General features: G+C 41.8%; 1 protein-coding gene across 1 annotated transcript; it reads left to right on the top strand.

Annotated features, from left to right (window-relative positions):
* The first annotated feature begins 459 nt into the window (after nt 1-459).
* LOC141649580 (uncharacterized) lies at nt 460-3,405 on the top strand. Its single transcript, XM_074458266.1, has 3 exons — nt 460-506; nt 685-976; nt 2,269-3,405. Exons 1-3 carry the CDS (start codon nt 460-462, stop codon nt 3,403-3,405), a joined length of 1,476 nt encoding a protein of 491 aa, XP_074314367.1.
* Nucleotides 3,406-23,215: the final 19,810 nt, after the last annotated feature.

The following is a 23,215-nucleotide window of genomic DNA, read 5'->3' as shown; positions in this document are numbered from 1 at the left end:
ATCAGCAGTTCTCCAGCAGCCGGAGAACACCAAAGCAACCAAGTGATCTGTATAGGATCGTTCAGGAAATAGGTGAATCAATCAAACATTACGTCACCAGGTTCAATGCAGAGAAAGTCTCAATACGAGGCTGCGATATGTCCACTGCCATCAACGCCTTCAGGCAGGGCTTGGACAAGGAATCAAACCTCTACAAAGAATTAACGATGTACCCTTGTGAGAGATTCGAAGAAGTCCAGCAGAGAGCTACAGCGGCATTAAGGTTGGAAGAAGACATACAGGCTAGAAAGGGAGTAGCAAACTTCGACAAACCGAGCAGGAAATTCACAACAGAAAAGAAAGACGAACGAGCTAAGCCATACAGGCAGACCCAATATCAGCAGAATAGCAGAAAAAACCCAGCAAATCGACAACTCTCAGCATCCTCCTAAGCTATCTGAATACGGATTCAACACGGGAATGGAGGGGTTGCTGAAAGCACTTAGAAGCCTAGGTGATCAGGTGAGGTAGCCAAAACCTTCTGCTCAGGATCGACCCAACGATGACAGAGACAACAGCAAGAGGTGCGAATAGCATCAGGACATAGGTCACAGGACGGATGATTGCTACAGGTTGCGAAAGGAGGTAAAGTTCCAGGTACGCAAGGGAAACTTGGACCAGCTGTTATCACGTGGGGGCAAGCAGGATAGGAGAGAAGCAGGATAGGAGAGAAGCAGCAAATCAGGTGCTTCCTTCTGCTCCACCCGTATGCACAAAGATTATTAATGTGATAACAGGCGGATCCGAGCTGTCAGGTTTAACATACTCCGCCGCTAAGAGGAAAGCCACCGGAAGTAAAGGGGATCATCCACAAACTTCATACAGAGTAAGCCAGAGCAATTTACCCCCAGTAACCTTCGACGAAACTGACGTAAAAAGCGTCGCAGAGCAACACGACGATGCCCTAACTATAACGTTGTCCATTGGCAATTGCACCGTACGAAACCCCCAGTAACCTTCGACGAAGCATTGGTGGATACAGGGAGTTCTGTGAACCTCGTCATGCTTGAAACCCTCAAAACCTTGGGTTTTGACAAAGAGAACCTGATAAAGAAATCTGTGCCCCTGGTGGGATTCAGCGGTGAGACTGCGCATTTGGTAGGTGAGATAACCATCCCAACATATATTGAAGGAGTTAATAAACTAGTGAGATACCTAGTCATTGAGGGTCCAACCACCTACAACGTGATACTAGGAAGACCATGGCTACATTAGATGAAGACGGTGCCCTCAACATATCATCAGTGTCTCAAGTTCCCAACACCATGGGGTACGGTCACAGTAAAAGGGGATCGAGAGGAATCCAGAAAATGCTACGCTCAAGCCCACAAAGCTACGACTAAGCTCCCCTCATAGCAATTACACGACCGGGACACCTCGAAAGAATATAAGGAGCCTCCCTCAGAGGAACTGGATCAGGTACACCTGGACGAGGAGCACCCGGATAGGACAATATTGATTGGGGCAACTTGCAGTGAAGAGCTGCGCAGCCAACTGACTCAATTTCTGAAAACCAACATGGACTGCTTCGCTTGGTCCCACAACGATATGGTAGGTATAGACCCATCCGTTATTTCGCATAAGCTAAGTGTGAACCCAGGCTGCACCCCAGTACAGCAGAAGAGAAGAAAATTCGCGGCAGAATGAAACGAAGTCATTAACAAAGAAGTAGACAGTCTCTTGGCAGCGGGTAAAATTAGAGAAGTCAGCTACCCTGAATGGCTTTCTAATGTGGTAGTTGTGCCCAAGAAGAACGGCAAATGGAGGGTATGTGTAGACTTCACATATTTAAACAAAGCTTGTCCCAAGGACCCCTTTCCATTGCCACATATCGATGCAATAGTGGACGCTACTGCGGGACACGAGGTACTCACCTTCTTTGACGCCTTGAGCGGTTACAATCAGATCAAGATGCATCCACAAGATCAAGAGAAAACGGCATTTATGTCAGAAAGAGGCATATATTGTTACAAGGTCATGCCCTTTGGCCTGAAGAACGCTGGATCCACTTACCAACGGTTGGTAAATAAGATGTTCAAGCATCAAATAGGAAAGACCATAGAAGTATACATAGACGACATGGTGGTGAAGTCCAAAAAAGCAGAAATGCACATGGAGCACTTGGCAGACACCTTCCAGACATTAAGGGAGTTTAAAATGAAACTCAATCCGTCCAAGTGTTCGTTTGGAGTATCCTCGGAAAAGTTCTTAGGGTATATGGTGACCTAGAGAGGAATTGAAGCAAGCAAGGAACAGATAAAAGCAATACTCCAGCTGGAATCACCGCAGAAACCAAAAGATGTGCAAAGGCTGGCAGGGAAGGTGGCGGCACTAAACAGGTTCATATCAAGGGCTTCAGATAGGTGGAAGCTGTTCTATGATATATTGAGGAAAAGTCAGAAATTCGAATGGACCGAGAAACATGAAAAAGCATTCGCAGAACTCAAAAGCTATCTAAGCACGCCACCGTTACTCGCAAAACCGGAGCAAGGGGAGCCACTATTCCTGTACCTGTCAGTCATGGAAGCAGCTGTAAGTGCGGTCTTGGTCAAAGAACAAGAAGGAGTGCAGCATCCCGTGTATTACATTAGCAAGTCTCTGCTTCTTGCAGAGACCAGGTACACTTCCTTCGAGAAACTAGCATTGGCTTTGGTTACCGCTTCCTATAAATTGCGGCCGTACTTTGAATCTCACACCATCCATGTAATAACCAACTACCCGCTAAAGACTATTATGAGGAAGCCTGAACTTTTGGGCAGAATGACTAAATGGTCAGTGCATCTTAGTGGCTATGACTTGCAATTCGAACCCAGAACAACGATAAAATCCCAAGCCCTAGCAGATTTCGTCTCTGACATCTGCCCTGCTACCCGTGGGGAGGCAGAAGAAGGAATGCTGACGATAACAGGGAGTCAGGATAGTGAGATATGGACCCTATACATTGACGGAGCCTCAAATGCAAGGGGAGCTGGTGTAGGTTTGGTCCTTCGATCACCTAAAGGTGATATGATAGTACAAGCTGTTAGGTGTGAATTCAAAGCAACTAACAACGAAGCCGAGTATGAAGCCTTTATACTCGGGATGCAGATGGCGTCGGGGCTTAAGGTGAGGAACCTGAGGGTGTATAGTGACTCCTTACTTGTGGTAAATCATGTAAACAACAAATATGTGGCACGAGATTCAAATATGATAGCCTACTTGAAGGTAGCTACGGAGCAAAAGTCAAAGTTTAGAACATTCAAGATAACTCAGGTGCCGCGAGATCAGAACGTGGAGGTAGACGCCTTGGCAACGTTGGGGGCCACCTTCCAGCCCACAGAACTATCAAACATACCTATCACCCATGTGTTGACCCCAGCCATCTAGAAGGAGCCAGATCAGAATCCGGTGAAAGAGGATGTACGCATGCAATGTACACAGGGAGCCAGGACGCTGGTTTCCACAGTAGGACATCCGGATGCAGATTGGAGGGTTCCATACCTAAATTGGCTAAGGGATGGGACACTCCCTAAAGACAGAAAGGAAGCACAAAGTTTCAGGATAAAAGCTTCCAGGTATATCATGATTGATAACATTCTCTTCATAAAGTCATTGGCAGGACCATACCTCAGGTGCTTGAGCAAAGAGGAAGCAGAAACAGTTCTGCAGGATGTACACGACGGAGAATGCGGGAACCATGCTGGAGGACGAAGTCTGTCAAACAAAATCTTGAGACAGGGATATTTCTGGCCCACCATGCGCGCAAATGTCGTAAATCATGCCAAACGCTGTGAGTCATGTCAAAAGGCGGCTCCAGCAATCCACCAGCCAGCAGAACCAATGCATCCGATTATCTCTCCATGGCCATTCATGATGTGGGGCATGGACATAGTGGGTAAGCTGCCCAGGGCTCCAGGAAACAGAGTTTATATGCTAGTTATGACTGATTACTTCTCAAAGTGGATTGAAGCAGAGGCAATGACAGAGGTAAAAGAACGGCATGTGATCTCTTTCATCAAGCGCAACATCATAAGCAGATTTGGGATACCATCCGGAATCATATGCGATAATGGATCCCAGTTCATATCAGATAACACTGAGGGCTTCTGTGCACGATGGAACATAACACTGAGAAAGTCAGTCCCCAGATATCCGCAAACCAACGGCCAAGCCGAGTCCAGCAACAAAATCATTGTGGAGAACCTCAGAAAACGGCTGGAAGAGTTAGGGGGAAAATGGGCAGATGAACTACCATTAGTACTTTGGTCAGACAGAACAACACCGAAAATGGCAACAGGCCAAACTCCATTTAGCCTCGTAAACGGAGCAGAGGCAGTGATACCCTCGAAGTTACTCGGTGCCCACGCACAGTACGGCCGTCGATCGGCAGAGAGCGAACAAGGTTGAAATGGCTCGGAGCCTGGACACAATTGATGAGCTGCGAGAAAGTGCCTACATATGTATGGCGTTGTACAAACAATCAAATCATAATACGGACCTAACGCTAAGACCGCTTTAACCCTAAATTGGTAGAAATTTACCAAAACATGATATATTGGTAGTAATTGTATGTATACATGATATAGGAGGAGGATTCGTAGAGGAGAAGTTCTGATTAGTTGCTAGAAGGTCTATGGTGATTGCTATTCTAGGTAGGGTTTTCCTACTCAGTATTGATTACATGGTTGCGTTGGTAATTAACTGTTATTGTTGTTGTATATCGTATTGGCATTGGAATCTGATTTGTTGCTTGTTGGTAGTGTGATGTGATTGTTGTATACCTGTATGTGGTTCTTGGGGCGCGTCCCTGGCTGAGTGGAGTCACTTGCAGTAGTGGCTTCACGCCCTTTAATCGCCTTCTGTGGAACCCACCACAGAAGGGATGTGCACAATAAGGAAAATGGGTTATCGCTCGGATGAGATGAGCGGGGATTAGGTGGAAACGGCCGCGGTCCCCCACTGGCGGTGTGGAATACTTGTTGTGATGAGTATTATGGCAAGACTACACACTTTAGTGTGTAGTCAGGTGTGTGGTGATGTGACAGAGTTGGTGGATTTGATTGGCTTGTCTTGTTGTTTTATTGCAGCTGTTTGTTTTTTGTAATCAGTAATGACCCCGTTTAATTGTTTTAAAAACTGTGGTGATCCATTCGGGGAAGTTGAGCAGTTATTGAGCAGGTATGAGTTGATGCGCATGGGATTTCTAGGTTGAGTCATCACGAGCTGTCTTAGAAGTCTTCCGCTGTGTCAAACACTCTTTCGTTTGTTTAGTTGGTTTAGCTTTTTGAGAACATTTGTATTTTTTTTATCAGTTTCGGCTTTGGTTGTATCGCCTTAAACTTTATTATTAATATACGTTTCTTTATGGTCTATTTGATTATCATTACCTCGGGCAACCGGGATGGTAGCACTTCCATGCCTTAAGTGGTCCTGGTAAGGCACTTTGAGTATGGGGGTGTTACAACTGCCAATTGGCTTCATTCATGTTGGGACTGCCGCCTCCACCACGCTGTCACAGTGGTATGATATTGTCCGCTTTGGGCCAAGCCCGCATGGATTTGTCTTTGAGCTCCTTCCCAAAAGGCCTCATACTAATGGAGTGGTGGGTCTTTTTAAAATTAGACATGAATCTTCTTCTTTTCCAATATGGGACTTGGGATGCTACCCCAACACTCCTCCCCTCAAACCAAGGACAACATCACTGTCCTCCTCTCAAAAACTTGATGGTTCTAAGTTTAACCTCGCAAGTGCACAGGTGTCGTTGCACAATGTGAGGATCGAATTCACAAGGAGTGAGGGAGATCACCAATCGTTTTTAATCTATTGTTTAGCTAAGTCGGCGATAATTGAGTTGGGTTTTTAAAGTAGTCAACTAAACTAATTAAATTAAAATGCAATTGAACTAATGATGGAAATTGAGCAAGTAAATGAAATGTTGTAATTCAAAAGATTAAAAGACTTAAGACCCAATTTCCCACCAACAAGTCATAATTTATCGTCATGATTCCCTTGGCTAGTTATTGGGGTGACACGTAAAGGGGAGATGACTCTAATTCACCTAGAACCCCCCTCTTGGATTCGCACTAGGACACTATACCTTCCAACTTCCCTCACTCTCGTGTTTGGAATTAGAGCTCTTAAATTGAAACCCGAATCCACTAGGAACGTGCACTTTCCTAAGATGCTCTAGCTCCAACTAAGGTCATTAAGTTCTCACCATGTTCCAAGTCATCTAACTCCTTCTCTCGAAAGCCGAATTCAAACTTTAAACTAGAGGTGTCCTCCCTTGGTTCTCCCTTTCGATCTCAACCTAGGTTAGCAATAGGTTCAACTTTCGGGTACCCGATTCCCGACCTAACCAACTTTCGTTGGTGGACAAGGGTCACAAACAAACATTACCCACAATTAATCAATTTATCATATCATTCCTCTGGCTTACCCTTACTAATCCTCCCCAACAACTATTTTTTATGGGATTCAATCGAATAAATTACTCATGTTGGGTTTAATCGAGTTCTAGTTAAAGGACTACTCACTATTCATGTTGGGGATTGCCAAACAATTAATAAAGGAAAGGCTTTGACAATAAACATGATAATAATTTGATTTCTACATTTAAACATGCAATTAATTATGTGAAAAGGGAATATTAACTAATTAAACTAAGATTAAGATAGGAGAATGTAAAAAGGAGCAAACTTTGTCACAACTAATCAAAAGTTCTAACTTTACTAGAGCAAGAACACCAAACAACATGAACAAGATGAACAAGAGAGAGAAAATTCTATTCTAACAACAAATAAAATAAATCCAAGCACCAACTATCAATTTAAACTAAGAAAGAGTAAATGTAAACAATTAAATAAAAAGGAAATGAAAGGAATTTAAATGTACCAACTATAAGGAATAACAAGATCAATGGAGAAACAAAGAAGAAAACTTGGTGGAATAAAGTTTCAAACTTTGTAAATTGAGGGGGAATTGTCACAAATTACAAGGATGATTGAGTTTTCTTCTTCTTTTCTCATAAATATCTCTCTTAAAATTAGGTTATGTCCCTAATTTTCTGTAAATATATATATATATGTATATATATATATATATATATATATGTATATATATATATATATATATATATATATGTATATATATATATATATATATATATATATATATATATATATATATATATAGAAATAGGATCTCGTGCGAACCTAAAGTTCGGTGCGAACTGTACGAACTAAATAAAAACCCAAATTGCTAACTTACTGTTATCATTTCTGTCCCCTATTTTCAAACTTCCCTTTTACACCTCCCATTCTCTCTCCTCGCGCCAAACCATAACCCCACAAAACTGACATAGTCTCTCACCTTCTGACGCCGGTACCAGAGCTCCGGTAGCCACCACGAACATCAACTCCGACCAATCCTCACTCTCTTCTCACAACACACCATCTCCCCAGTACATCTACACCCTATCACCACCTTGTTTATGGCTTAAAATCACCGTCATCGGTGACGGCGACATATTTTCCGGCTGGTTATGACACGTATTGACTCGGAATATCGATCAAGAGCATTTGTGGTATTAACGTTTTGAAATTTCTCGTCATTTTTTTGTAGATCTAATAAATTTTCCGTCATTTCATTGTGGTATTAAATTTTCGAAATTTTCCGTCATCGACTATTTCAAACTCCAAATTTTCCGACATAGTCATAAGGACGATAAGCTTTTCGAATTTTTTTTCTCATTTTTGTAGATCTATAATTTAAATTAAAAGGTTTTTGAAACTTAAAATAATCTCGGTGGCGTTGTGCTCGTGGGCTGTGGTAGGAGCTGGTAAGTGGGGTAGGTGGTCTGGTGACGCGTGGGTGCACTCAGTAGTGGTGGTGCAGTCGTGTGTCGCCGGGGAAATGAGTGGAAGCAGTTATGTATGAAAATGGGTGGTCACCTTGTGGTGATTTAGTGTCGACGACAATGACAAACGTGTCAGAAAGAGGTTATTGGCGTGAGCCTGGGGCCGTCGGGGTAGCGTTGTTAATGGTGGCGGTGATGTCGCCGGTGTTGTCTGTGGCATGGTCGGGGTAGTGGTGTGGTGTTAGTGGGATCAGTTTGGTATTGGTGGTGACAGTGGTGGTGGTAGCGGCGGTCATGGTGGTTGTGGCGGTGGTAGGGCAGTGGTGGTGGCGGGGGCGGTGGATACGGAAAATACCACCCAGATACACATAATATCAGCCCGGATACACATGGTATTACTGCGAGATACATGTGTATCTAGTAGTTATATCAAGTGTATCTGGAAGTATCTGACTTTTAATGACATGTATATGTGGGTTTGAAAAGATGTGTATCTAGCTTTAATGTCATGTGTATCCGCAAAAAATATAAAACGTATCCGAGAGTTAGTTTTAAAACTTGTAGCAATTTCCATAAAGTGTATCCGCTAATAATATAAAATGTATCCGCAAATAGTATAAAATGTATCTCGGAGTTAGTCTTAAAACTCCCAAAAAAATTAGTGTTAAAAAAGTGTAAAAGCGCATCTTGAATTTTAGGGTGGAAAAAGTGTATCTACATATGTTATAAAATGTATCTGAATAAGAGGTGTATCTAGTAAAGGAAATAAAGTGTATCTGGAAGAAAAAAAAAAAAACTGGGTTGAAACTATTTCGTACGGTTCGCACCTGACCCCGACCCTATATATATATATATATATATATATATATATATATATATATATATATATATATATATATATATATATATATATATGAAGTACAAAAAGGTAGGATAAAATACAAGAAGGAGCGTAATTTACAGCCGAGAGGCATAACTATACCCGGTCGGGTAACAAGATGCCTGGTCAGGTAAAACTTTACCCGGTTTGGTAATGTAACACTTCTTTCTTACCCAGGCAAGGTAATTAGGTTATGTTACCGCCTCGGTTTCCCGAGGCAGTTAAATCGGAATTACAATTAAGAAATTTTATTAAATAAATAACAAGTTTAGTTATTACAAACATAAACTAATGAATAAAATACAACTCATGACCACTGTTCTCATCTAAATAACTATACTCGTCTCGTGACTCATCAAGCTCGTCCCGTCTCCCACGTTCTATCCAAACAACCTGTACTTAACCTGCTCCCCATATGATCGGAAATATCACATGGATCGACACAGGCCACCCCGGAAATAGGTGATAATTACACAGACACACAACACGTCAGTTTCCATCAACAAATAAAGTGTGACATGACTCAAGTGTGTAAATATGCAACATGACCATTGATATGAATGACACGCTATCAGACAACTACCACCACCACAGTAACGGGACACGCCCAGACATACTGATCACCACATTGGTACCGAGACACGCCCAGACATACTAACTACCACAAAATAGGTACCGGGACACGCCCGGACGTACCGGGTCCGGAAGCCAACCGGATCCCCCTGCCAGACATCGTGTCTCAACAACATAAGTCCCTCCGTTACTCAAGCCATTAATGTGCACATCCCTCTTGGAGTGGGAAGCACCAAGAGGCGACTCAAGTATAAGACGGTCACCCAACAATCTTACGTCTCCTCAACAACAATACATCCTCAACATATATGATAATAACCAATAAATGAACTACACCCAACATATCATAATCATCCTCTTAATTATGCGATTAACCACTAAACATGTTATAATGCAAATTCCCTAATTATGTGAGACTAACTACAACATCAACATAAACAACACCACATTATTGAAACCGAGTAGGATTAACCTACCTTTTAGCATTCTCCTCAAGCTATTCGGATCCGGACCGAAACCGTCTCAAGAAACCGTCTCATCCTATACAAATCACATGATAACTATCACAATACATCCTATACTAATATACACTACAAAGACCCTTATTATTACCCATTAATTAACCCTATTAAACATACTAATTACTAGTTAATTACCCATAACGAATTCCCCCAAAAGTTACTAGATGAAGGAGATAAAGAGGAAGATGGAAAATCCTCTAATCCAAGCTTGAATCTCAAGTAGTAGGTGTTTGTGAGGGTTTAGAGAGAAGGGAGAGAGTTTGGAGAGATAAGGAGGAAGATAGAAATGATTTTAGGGTTAAGGAAGAAAAGGGTTTAATCCCGTATTCTGAAACAAAGTCACTCGACCGAGTGCCGAGTCCACTCGGTCTTATGGACTCACTCGATCGAGTAGATGCTCTACTCGGTCGAGTGGAGTTACCCGGTCGATTATACTCTCCACTCGACCGAGTGGACCCACTCGATCCGCTGCAGTTCCACTTGGTCTATTCTAGGTCTAGGGTAAGGTTATCCTTCCCTCCCGAGTGATCTCTTATCGGGTCTAATGGTCCTCTCTCGCATCTCAAGGTCTAAGTATGGGTCCCACACAGGCCGGATATTACAACCTTCTCTCCTTAAAAATGAACTTCGTCCTCAAAGTTTGCCTCACCCTCACTTTTCCTTAACACTTTCTCACGTCTCATTAGTGTCATGTCTAACTCCCAAATCTCTTCCTCAAGCATTTACTCGTCTCTCTCGCTAGTGCTCACGCATATCTCTTTACCGTACATTCTCTTTTATGTTCTCATGCCCTTTTCTATTCCTAAATGTTACATTCACTCCCCCTAATAGGGAACTTCATCTCGATGTTCACCACTCGATCTCTCGAGAGAAGGATTCTCATATTCACTCGATCTGGGCTTATGGGTCCGAGTATACGTCAGGTTCAATCATTCACTCCCACTATCATGGCTAAGGTTTTGTCTTATCGTGCATAACTCGTGACTCCAGATATACATGTGTAATTGTAACACGGTTGAATACCTCATCTACAGTGATTCACTTTCTTCCATATTCCTTGTTCCCGACTAATTCATGTTATGCATAGACCAAATGATCATGCATGTGTTCTTATCCATCCACGTATCATATCATCCTACTCTAGTCGTCACAAGACTCGATCATGTATAAGACTCATAGGACTCTTGCATATGCTTGTCAATTACCGCATCATTATTATCCTGACTAAACATGTTAGATCTCATATATCGACTAAACATATTTCGTATCAAGACATACAAAGCGGCACATATCAACGTAAACAACTCATTCCAATTTATTCGTTAATGATTTCTATGCTTACACAACTATTAGGAGGCCGGTAGGTTCATAAAACGAAAGTAATCAATCCATGTCGGGTCAAAATCATCAAAACAAGATCAAAACAGTCCACTGGGTGGAGTGGAAACTTACTCGGTCAAATGGGGATGTCACTCGGTCGAGTGAGGGTGTCACTCGGTCGAGTGCAGGTCTTTACAGAAAGTTCTTAGGTTCTGTTTTTGGCTCACTCGATCGAGTGAAATGGAACACTCAGTCGAGTGGAACGCCAATCGGTCGAGTGAAAACGGCACTCGGCCGAGTGTCACCTGGTAGACTAAAATCCGGCTATTTATGGTCTTTAAGCTTACCTATGGTCGAGTATACTTGCAAAGGGATTTCAATAGTGATCATAGCACCATCCTACCACACAACATCTACTAGGTTTTGGCCTTATGGCCGAGGTTACAACACAAGAAAATAAATTGTTCGAGACTCAACCGACACAAGGTAAAACAAGTTTCCATATAAGTAAACAAGACTAAGAAGAGGACTTCCTCCTCTTGCCAAGCCTCTTCACCCACCGAACCAAGGCTCCTTGGTTGTTTACCGATGACTCCTCCCTTCGCGTGCTAAGCTCCTCACACCTTGTATCGCCCGAGGTGTCCATCGCCGCGTCTTCTACTATTGCGTTGACATAGCGGCCATGATACTCCATAGGTTCCGGTGCCCAAATAGATGCTCCTCCTCCACTCCCGTTTCCATTGAAAACGTTTTCCCCACCCTCATGAGAGACGCCTCCCACCTACTCTTGGTAGGAACTATCCACATTACCTCGGTAGTCACCACCCACATTCTCTTTATATCCTCCACCTTGATGCGCATCATTAAAGAAACCCACTGTGGCATAATGCGGTCCCGTCCAAGGTCCAAGAAAGTGTTGAATACCATAGGTCTTGAATGCCCCGGAATTGTTCCCATCCCCAGACCAAAATCTAGGGCATTTGGTCGGCCTTACCCCTTGGTTATATGTGAACTCGTTTATGTCCCGTAGGACCAAGGAGATTTTTACTCTCTCAATTAGGTCCGCCATGGGATATTGGTGATCTTAAGCTGGTGGTAATTGGTTATATCCTTTGGTGAAAGACGGCATGTGCATGGAGTGTCGGGGAGGGTCATGGTGTGGGGAAGGTTTGTGCATGAAAGAAGAAGACGAGAGGTAAGTGGAGTGTCTAGGGCGATCAAAGGGCGGCGAGGGGATGGGCACATAGGAGGACGATGGGCATGTGGAAAAGTCCTATGAGGGCCGGAAATGAGTGGCGGGGTTGTTTCCCTTTGCACCGCTTCACCATCAAGGGTGTAGGTGAGGTTTCCGGGGGCGAGGTAGGATCGGGCTGGAGTGCGAGGCGGGGCTAGTTCAGGTAGGTGAGAGGTTTAGGGCAATCTCCCGTTTGCGGGAAGCTTTATGTATAAGTCCGTGTTCACCCTCCACGAGTATCCCTTTTTGTCTTTCCTATCCACAACCCAAAATATGCCCTTCATGTAGGCAATATCGAAGTATGGTACCTCCATACTCATAGGTCTATCAATAGCCTCCGCTTCATAGCCCAAGATCTCTTGGCTAGCCTAGTCACTAGGGTGCCACAATCAAAGGAGCACTTGTCGGACTTGGTCTTCCTTTCAAACGCTAAGCATACTATAGCCACGGGGCTAAAGTAAAAACGCCTCTTATAATATGGATTGAGGTAGGAGCTTAGAAGTAGTACTTCCAAGGAATTGAGTTTACTAGGGTCCTTTCTCCCGTAAAGGAGGTAGGTCATCAGGCGAAGGAAAATTTTCAAAACAGGGTGCTCCACATCATTTGTTTTCATGGCACTAACATCGGTGTGTCGGTTACCCGTATAGAGATCGATGTATTTGGTGGCTTTAATTTCCTTCCCCATCTTATCAAGAGTAAGGGTGGTCCTTTTTCCTACACCTAACTGCTCCGCAAAGACATCACTAGATAAGTGAAAGGAGGTGTTCTTGAGTCGGAAGCTCACGGTATGGTCTTTTGGATTGTAGAGGAAAGAGCTCAAGAATTCTAAGGTAAGGTTGTGGCAGCTTATTTCTGCCAAGTTATACAACCCCTCCATGCTAAGTACTTTAAAAATATTATGCACTTGCACCTCTATCCCCAAGGCTTCTAAGGCATTCTCCGATACACACCTAGTGGCATTCATGCGCCTTTCGGTGAGGGCTAGGAAGGTATTCTTATGGGGTTCGCTCTCAAACTCTAACCCTGGGTATCCCGGGTGGGTAATGGCGTGTGGTGCCGCCGGTTCGGGTTGGCGGTTGGCGGTTGTTTCTCCCACGGTTGCTCCTCGTGTTCCTTGACATGCTACAAGAGAAATCACACAACAACACATAGAAGGGAAATATGAGACTTGGAACTAACTTTGAAAATGGATGAAATTCTCTCCCAATTCCCCAACTTAATAGTTAACCATATAACGAGCATCAAAAATGAAGTTTTTGACATTGCTAGTGTCACATTTTGAGAAATTAGTTACATTTATAAGATGAAAATTTCTTGATTCACCTAATAATAATCATCAAATTCCCATCTTATCAACACTCTCAACCATTTTTAAGATAAAATCAAAGTTGTTCATGGCTAGCTTAGGAAGTTTTCAAGAGTTTCACCTAAATTTCATTTTGAGACCACATATCGTATTACCAATTAGGATGGTAGTCTTATAAGGCAATTAACCAAGATCCATGAAAATCAAAATTTGGGCATGACTTGTCTAAAATTCAAAATTTTAAGACGAAATTTTCACATACTAAACAAGATCCATCCGTAACAACAAAGGTTAAGCCCTTGTTGTCCAATTAGACATAACAACAAACATCAAAATCCACATATAAATTCATTATCAATTAATTTCTTGTTCCTTGATGATGACTAAAATTTTGACATAAAAATTTGATTTTTAGCAACAATAATGATGTAGAAAGCTATTTATGACTATGAATTAAGCAAAAACATGAAACTAATTGACAGAGCTTGAACACATTAGGGTAGATCTACTAATTTAAGATGGAGAAAACAAGAAGGCGAACGGTCTACTTACATTGCTAATTAGGAGAGATTTGAGACGGAAATTTTAAAAGGAAAGCTTAGTCCAAGTAACAAATCACAAAAATGGAGTTTTGGAATGATTTTAAGAGAACTTTTGGTGTTGTTTGCATATAGTGAAAATGAGATATGAAGAAGATAAGGAATGAAGAAAAAGGGATTAAACCCACGAAAATCCAAGCCCAGCTCCACTCGGTCGAGTGGCCTATTTTCCAGAATATTTTCGTCTTCTAAAAAATGGTCCACTCGGTCGAGTGCACAGTCATTCGGTCGAGTATGGACTCGTACTCGGTAGAGTGGTTACTTATGGTTTGAAACTTTGAGTCGAATTAGAACGATGAAATCCCTGCAACACAAAGAGAAGGTTCGGGAGTCCACCGGCTATCGGTGACTCACCTGAGTTAGTTCATACATCATCCTATTTTACCGTCTTTGGTACACTATCGTAGCACTAATAACTACTCTACCAACACAATTCACCAATCATATACAACAAATACACCGACATGCATTCAATTAACACACAGTACATAATTTAAAGAGCAATGTCATCATTCGCATACCAACACATACTAACCATTTATAAGCATACTGGTACAAAATAAAGGTTTTCCATAAACCATTAGGACTAGTTTATTTCCTAGTTGGATTATTACTAGTTTATTCCCTAATTCCAGTTATAATAAGTAAGGTAATTGTATTAGCTTTAGGAAAGACAATTAGAGTCGATTTAGGCAAGTGTTTGAGTGAAATTTAGTTAGTGTTTTAGGTAAGTTTGGCTTGTTTAGCAAGTCAGTCTATTAGTATAAATAGGGAGTCAGTTGTATTGTTTTATTGATCGATGGAGAATTAATAAAAATCGAAGCATAAGCTTTTTCGTGTTTGCAAGTTCTGTAAACATAGGATCGACGCGTTTTCGTTCCGAAACTGTTATTGTTTGATGCGTTTCAAACTCTAACCCGATTGATAGCAATAGGTCTTGCGATTAAATCACCATTATTCGATCTATAGGTCTAGATCGTGCAAATATCTCATTGTTTCGATTTCTAGACAGATTTCGAAGCAAATATCCTATTTTCATTATTGTTCGTTATTCTATTAAACCGCTTCCGCGCAATTTTCGTATCACATACTACTCCTAACAACTTAGCATTCAACTTCCACACACCTTCATGCATTATTGAAAATAACTATATCCTACAAGAACTTAATGTAAATCACATATTCATGCAATCATGCCACTATACGATTTTCTACATAGCGTTCACCCATACTCTTAACCACCCACGTAGTGACCAACCGAGACAATAGGCATTAGTTTTGATATGAGGACGCCAACTCATCCAAAACCGATCTCCCATTGTACTCAAGTTGGGTTCATTTTATTAGACACACCTAGGTTCATTTTAATTTGTTGGTTTAGGTTCCAAAATCATCGTTCTGGTACCACTTTGTAACACCCCCTTCTTACCCGGCCAAGGTAATTAGGGAATGTTACTGTCTCGGTTTCCCGAGGCAGTGAAATCGGAATTACAATTAAGAAACTTTATTAAATAAATAACAAGTTTAGTTATTACAAACATAAACTAATGAATAAAATACAACTCATGACCACTATGCTCATTTAACCAACTATACTCGTCTCATGAATCATCAAGCTCGTCCCGTCTCCCGCGTGCTATCCAAACAACATGTACTTAACCTGCTCCCCATATGATCGGAAATATCATATGGATCGACACAGGCGACCCCGAAAATAGGTGACAATTACACAGACACACAACATGTCAATTTCAATAAACAAATAAAGTATGACATGACTCAAGTGTGTGAATATGCAACATGACCATTGATATAAATGACACGCTATCAGATAACTACCACCACCACAGTACCGGGACACGCCCAGACATACTGATAACCACACTGGTACCGGGTAGACCTGGCAAAACGGGTCAACGGGTCGGGTTTCGGTCGGGTTAATTCGGGTCGGGTCAGCTCGAGTTTCTAATTGATTTCGGGTTAATTCGGGTTGGGATGGGTTATTTCGAGTTTCGGGTATGTTTCGGGTTTGTTGGTCGGGTCAGTTTCGGGTCAAACGGGTTGGGTTGTTTCTGGTCAGGTCATTTTCGGGTCAATGAGTAATAGAGAATTAGTCATTTCAAGTCTTTTCGGGTCAATTAGAGTTCTATTTTGTCGGGTCATTTTCGGGTTTGGTGGTTTTGGATCGGGTTATTTTCGGATCGGGTCATGTTCGGGTCGGGTCGGGTCATTTCGAGTTTTTGGGTCACATTCGGGTGATGTAGTTTGGGTCGCTTCGGGTCTCGGGTTAGCCTTTTCGGGTCGGTTCAATCGGGTCGAGTTGCTTTTGCCAGGTCTAGTACCGGGACACGCCCAAGTATACCAACAACCACAAATAGGTACCGGGACATGCCCAGACGTACCGGGTCCGGAAGCCAACCGGATCCCCTGCCAGACATCGTGTCTCAACCACACGAGTCCCTCCGTGACTCAAGCCATTAATGTGCACATCCCTCTTGGAGTGGAAAGCTCCAAGATACGACTCAAGCGTAATATGGTCTCCCAACCATCATACGTCTCCTTAACAACAATACATCCTAAACATATATGATAATAACCAATACATGAACTACACCCAACATATCATAATTATCCTCTTAATGATGCGATTAACCACTAAACATGTTATAATGCAAATGCCCTTATTATGTAAGACTAACTACAACATCAACATAAACAAAACCACATTATTGAAACCGAGTAGGATCAACCTACCTCTTAGCAATCTCCTCAAGCTACTCGAATCCGGACCGAAACCGTCTCTAGGAACCGTCTCATCTTAAACAAATCACATGATAACTATCATAATACATCCTATACTAATATACACTACAAAGCCCCTTATTATTACCCCTATTACACATACTAATTACTAATTAATTACACATAACGAATTCCCCCAAAAGTTAGGGTTTGAAAGACTAGAAAAGGATAAATCCTTACTCACTAGGTGAAGGAGATGAAGAGGAAGGTGTGAAATCCTCTAATCCAAGCTTTAATACAAACTAGTAGGTGTTTGTGAGGGTTTAAAGAGAAGGGACCGCGTTTGGAGAGATAAGGAGGAAGATATAAATGATTTTAGGGTTAGGGAAGAAAAGGGTTTAATCTTATATTCTAAAATAACGTCACTCGACCGAGTGCCAAGTCCACTCGGTTGAGTGGACTCACTCGATCGAGTAGATGCTCTACTCGGTCGAGTATACTCTCCACTCGACCGAGTAGATCCACACGATCCGCTGCAGTTCCACTTGGGCTAGTCTAGGTCTAGTATAAGGCTATCCTTCCCTCCCGAGTGATCTCTTATCGGGCCATAATGGTCCTCTCACGCATCTTAAGGTCTATGTTTGGGTTCCACAAAGGCCGGGTATTACAGGTAAAGTTTTGCCCCTCGGTTGCAATACATGATAAATCACTAGGAAATGTAGATAACGGCTAACGGGCAAAAGTTCACCCCTCCTCGACATGCTCCATAAGACCTCTTTCTTCCTCTTTCGTGCCAAATCTGCTCCGATTTCTGTCCCTCTTACATCCTCGGGCATAGTACCTACAAAAGGGCTTGTAAGTACGGGAAAAAATTGCTCGAAATATGACTTACGCTAAGCATGAGGGGAATGACACTAACTAAGCTAAAACTAACTAAATGAGCCCATAATACTTGATTTATCGTGACAAAAACGGGTCCCAGCCATCAAAATATGGGGGTTAAAATGGTGTTATCAAATCTCCCCGCACTTGACCCTTACTCATCCCCGAGTAAAGAACAAGACCCTTAACTACAAAAAAAATAGGCTATACTAGCTACATAATATCCGAGGGTAGGAATTTAACGGGCCTCCTCCGTCCCTTCAACTCACAAGGTAACCAATAGGTAGGCTACCTTCTTGCAAGGCAAGTGGGGTCATGCTAAAATTTTGAAACATCCAACATTACAGCACAAAGAGTAAAGTAAGGATGCATAAACAAAAGGTCGCCCGCTTTCCTCATCTAAGCGGAGTTTTGGAAGAACGAAACAACAAGGTCTTATAGTGGAGAATACCGTCTCAGGATCTCATTTGGTGCCGAATCCCTAATCGTAGCTCAAAAGTCTACACGTGATAACAAAATATGACCAAGAAACAAATTCAAGGCCGGCAAAAAGGGGAAAAGCGCGATATGACTCACGAGATTTACAGTTCCAACACAAGATTCAACACATTATTTTAAGACCATAAACGACTAAAGGAACGATCTGTAATACCACGGTTTTCTGAGTCCTGTTTACTCGGTCGAATAGAGCTAACTCGGCCGAGTAAGGTGTCTTCTGTTTTCTGGTCAGGCTACTGCCCAGGAATACTCGGCTGAGTAGTGTGATACTCGGCCAAGTATTCCATGTACTCGACCGAGTAATCGGTCTGACAGAATTAATTTCCGCGGCTTGATTAAGGGTGATTAAATATTATATAAACCTCGTTTAATAGTTACTATTCATTTTACCAAAACCTAAACTATGTTCTTCACTCCTCTAATCACCCTTAATCACTCTCAAGGCAATTGATCGTTAGTGAGTCTTTCGTTCCTCTCTTTCGCATCAGTTTCGTCGGCAAGTCACTAGTACTTTGTCATTTGATTAGATTTGTCTTTTAGGGTTTTGCCCTAATGATTAGATTTGGGGAAAAGGTGGATTGGTATATATGATTGTGATTAGAATTGTTGTGATTGTTATTAGTTGAAGGATTCGTAGATGAACAATTGTAGCTTCCGCGGTGTAGATTTGGATTCGTGATAAGGTAGGGTTTCCCTACTCAGTTGCCTGTTTAATTGACTCAAGACGGTGTTAATTGTTGTATTGGCATGATTGGAATTATTATTGGAATTGTCTTTCTTGGTTGTTGGATTGCTTGTTTTTTGTCTATGTTTGCGAGGTGCGTCCTCGGCTGAGTGAAGTCGTCATTCGAGAATGGCTTCACGCCCTTGATTCGCCCCTTGTGGTTCGCATCACAAGGGGGGTGTGCACATTAATGGACATGTGTTATTACTCATTGCGATGAGCAGGGCTTAGGTGGGCAAGGCTGTGGTCCCCCTCTGGCGGTGAGTATTACCTGTTGCGATGGGTAATCTGGCAGGGCTACACACTCAGGTGTGTATCCGGTTACTATATACTATTGGAGTTGGGAGAGTGGTTATAAAGTTGGATTGGATTGCATTAGTTGTTTCTTTGTAATTGTCTTATCTTGATTAATTCAGTGAACTGGCCCCGTTGTTGTTTTATGAATTTGTGGTGATCCATTCGGGGATGGTGAGCTGATTGTGACAGGTGATTATTCATATTAGCTACGGGCACGAGGAGGGGATGTCATCACTTAGAGTCTTAGCTTCCGCTATCACGAGTTTTAGTTACTCGATTTTGTTGTATTTGGATTTATATTCTTTGGTTTCCTGTTTGTGACGATGTATTCAGTTAACATTATACTTTAATAACTGTTCTTAAATGGTCACTATTGATATTCTTACCTTAGGCAACTGAGATGGTAGTACCGTTATATGCTAGGGTGGTCCTAAGTATGGCACCTTGGTATCTCGAGGTGTTACAAAGTGGTATCATAGCGAAGATTTTAGAACCTAAAAGAAATGAATCAAATGAATATATGGTGTCTAAATAAAATGAACCCGGTTAGGAATTGTTTGGAGCTACCGCAAAGGTTTGGGAGACGTCTTAAAACTGCAAATTGCCCTTAGAATTGCGAGCCGGTCACTACGGGGATGTCTTGGGATTCATTATGTGTAATGCGTTGTTGTTGTGTGATAGAGTGGATGTGATTGTTGACTTAAAAAGTTTATATGATATGGAAAGGATGAAGGATATGATGTGATATGGCGTAAAGGTGAACTTGACTTATAGCATGCATGTATATTGTGTGTTGTGTTTGATTTACATGCTGGTATGATAAAAGCTTATTTAGTACACTGGTTTTAGAGATATTGAGTTGTTATTGTCTGCATTGTTGTTGTTTAAGTTGTTTGGGTAAGAAAGATTGATTTGTCAGAATTCCGATTTTGGGAAGACTATGTTTATAGGGTCATAAGTTGAGTTCTAGGAATGATATTGATGTGATTCTAATTGGAGGTGATATCTTGTCCTCTTACGATTCCAACGATAGGACACACGCCCAAAATGACCTAGAAACGAGTGAGATACGACTGTTTTACGAAAACTGGTTGTTGTTGACAACTGTGCAGGAACTCGGCCGAGTAGGACCTACTCGGCCAAGTAACTTGCGTATTCGGCCGAGTAACCCGTATTCGGCTGAGTAATCTTTCTGTGATAATTTAGGTCAGCTTATGGAGTCGAGAAATCGACCGAGTTATATAGTTACTCGACCGAGTGTCCCGTACTCGACCGAGTACGTCATGTACTCAACCAAGTACCTCTTTGGGCAGTTGTTTTGAGTCGACGGCTATATTCTTACATTTGTTTTGATTCGTAGGTTATGTGCACACGTATGTCTTGAGTCTTAAAGCCTTCTGTTACATATGTGACTGTGATGGATAGTGGAAAGAATAAGCGAAGTTGACGAATTATTGAATAAGGAGCACATTCTGTGAGCTATAGTCAGTGAATTAGTCGTTGGCTTAAGTGGTGTAGTGATGACCATATATGGTCAAGTGATGATGAGAGTGGTACGGTAAATTCGAGGAATATGAGAAAGAAAAGTTTGAAATGAGGGATGTGAGAATTATGGTAATTTGGGATATATAGTGATTTCTGGAGAGAGATGATTATGGCGATGTTGAGTGAAGAGATGTGTAATGGAAGGTTGTTAAAAAAAATGGAAAATATTGGTGTCTAGTGAGCTTAGATCGAGGGATGCCGCAATGAGGATTTGTAGGTAGTAGTCATTATGGAGATTTGTATTACTAGAAGGTGAGCCTAGTGTAGTGTATAATCATTTGGGAGGTCACGGGTTGAAGTGAATCTTGGTTTTCTAGAATTATTAAAAGAAGACGTAATCAATTAAGGAGAAATCATTGAGTGGGTAGATCTATCGGTGGGGAGTATGAGTGAGAAGCATGATGAGAGAGATTGTTGATAAGAAATGAATGAAAGATAATGATATAGGCTAATGGAATTTGATTTTTGGAGGTAATGGAAAAAGAAGGATGATGGTAAGTTGAGTGAATGTTCAAAAGAATTAGGGGACACGAGAGTAAGTAATCATGGAGTTGTGTGATACTATCATGAGGGTATGAGTTAAGGGATATATATATATATAAATTGTAGGACGACTTGTTAGTCATGAGTTTTGAGGAATTAAAGGAGTAAAAAGTTGGTAGAGCATTTGCATGGTATGAGACTATGGTGGTGAGCTAGGCGACGACATAATCAAGGATAAAGTTTGAATAGTTGTTGAGGTAATTTTTGTTGATGGATTTGAGGTTCGTTATTTGGGATGATAACCAAAGAGCGGAAATGAACTGTTATATTTAGAGGTGATTGTAAAAGAGTAGCAGTAAGAAAGATGGTGTTGTCACTGGTGGTTACGGGTGATGTTAAATAAGGAAGTGAACCGTTCGAAAAAGAGATTGATTTTTGGTAGGGACTGGATTAGTATGTCAGGGTGCGAGGGAGTATAAGATGTGAATATAGGAGGCGTTTACCAGTGATTTGAGCATTAATGTTATGGTTATTTTGGTCGGGTGGTGGTAGCTATGCGAATTGGAAGAATGTGTTATGAAGGGTAAATGAGTTTAACCTCGTGTGAAAGATGTATTTAATCAAGTGGTAACTTACGTGATCAGGATTGGCTAGTTAAATTTGATTATGGGTCTGTGATGTGTGTCAGTGATTGTGTGAGGTTCTTACCTCATGAGTAGTAGTATGGTATGATGTTCAAAAAGTTGTTATCTAATAATTCCATGTAATATGTCGTGTTTTGGTGATCTAGTAAAGCGGTATTAAGGAAGTTTTATTTTATCAAGGAAGTTATACCGAGTCAGTAATTATGAGATTGTATAAGTTACGATGATTAACGATGTGGTTTTGATGTCTCGGGTTGCGATCCAAGCACCGTACTCCGTGTTGCGATGCGAGTACTTCCGCGCTGCGGTACAGCTGTTGGTGGTGGTGTTGCGATGCCCTCATCGCGTTGTGGTGGAGTAGTCGGAATACTGGTGAGATGAACTTATGAAAGTATATGTTAGCCTAGTATGGGCATATTGATTGTTATTCTGTTTACTGCTGTTTCCAGTGATTTTGGCTTGTGGGTTAGACTAGAGTATAATATGGAAGAGAGTTGCACGTGTGGTCGATGTTGTCATAGTTATAGTGATGCCTTGTTGAAGAAACATAGTTGTGGGAGGTGGTTGGAACACTTTCGATCTTATGTTAGAGGAGACTTTTGTTGACATAGTTATTGCAAGTAATTAGCGGAACATGTGGGTACTGAGCTGGAAGTTGCGGTTGGTTCATAGTCTTTTATCGGAGCAGTAAGTATGGAGTGTTTGGGAATTAGTATCATGTTAAGTTTTAGACGAGTTTGACGACAATAAAGAGGGGAATTTGGGGACCTAATGAGTGCGTATCAATTTATGGATCGTGGGTGATGTTGTGGGGACAGGTGCAAGAATAGGGAAGTATGTGGTGGTGCGGTAATGTGGAAAAGTAGAAGTGGTGCTTATGCTGAGGATTTTGTGGTATATGATGGGTGGTGTACGTAGTGTTTAGAGGTATGGAACTGTTAGAAAAAGAGAGCATTGGATATGGGAATGGTTGTCGGTGTTGAGACTATAGTCAGTGATCGGTGACATGAGATGGTGATAATGGGAAGAAATAGCTAAGGATTTAGTTCTAGTTGGGTTATGAGGACGTAATATTTATCTTAAGAGGGGTA

Source organism: Silene latifolia, chromosome 3, assembly GCF_048544455.1.
Source record: "Silene latifolia isolate original U9 population chromosome 3, ASM4854445v1, whole genome shotgun sequence".
Taxonomy (NCBI): domain Eukaryota; kingdom Viridiplantae; phylum Streptophyta; class Magnoliopsida; order Caryophyllales; family Caryophyllaceae; genus Silene; species Silene latifolia.
Note: the sequence above shows the minus strand (reverse complement) of the source record. Positions and strands in the feature narration are given on the sequence as shown.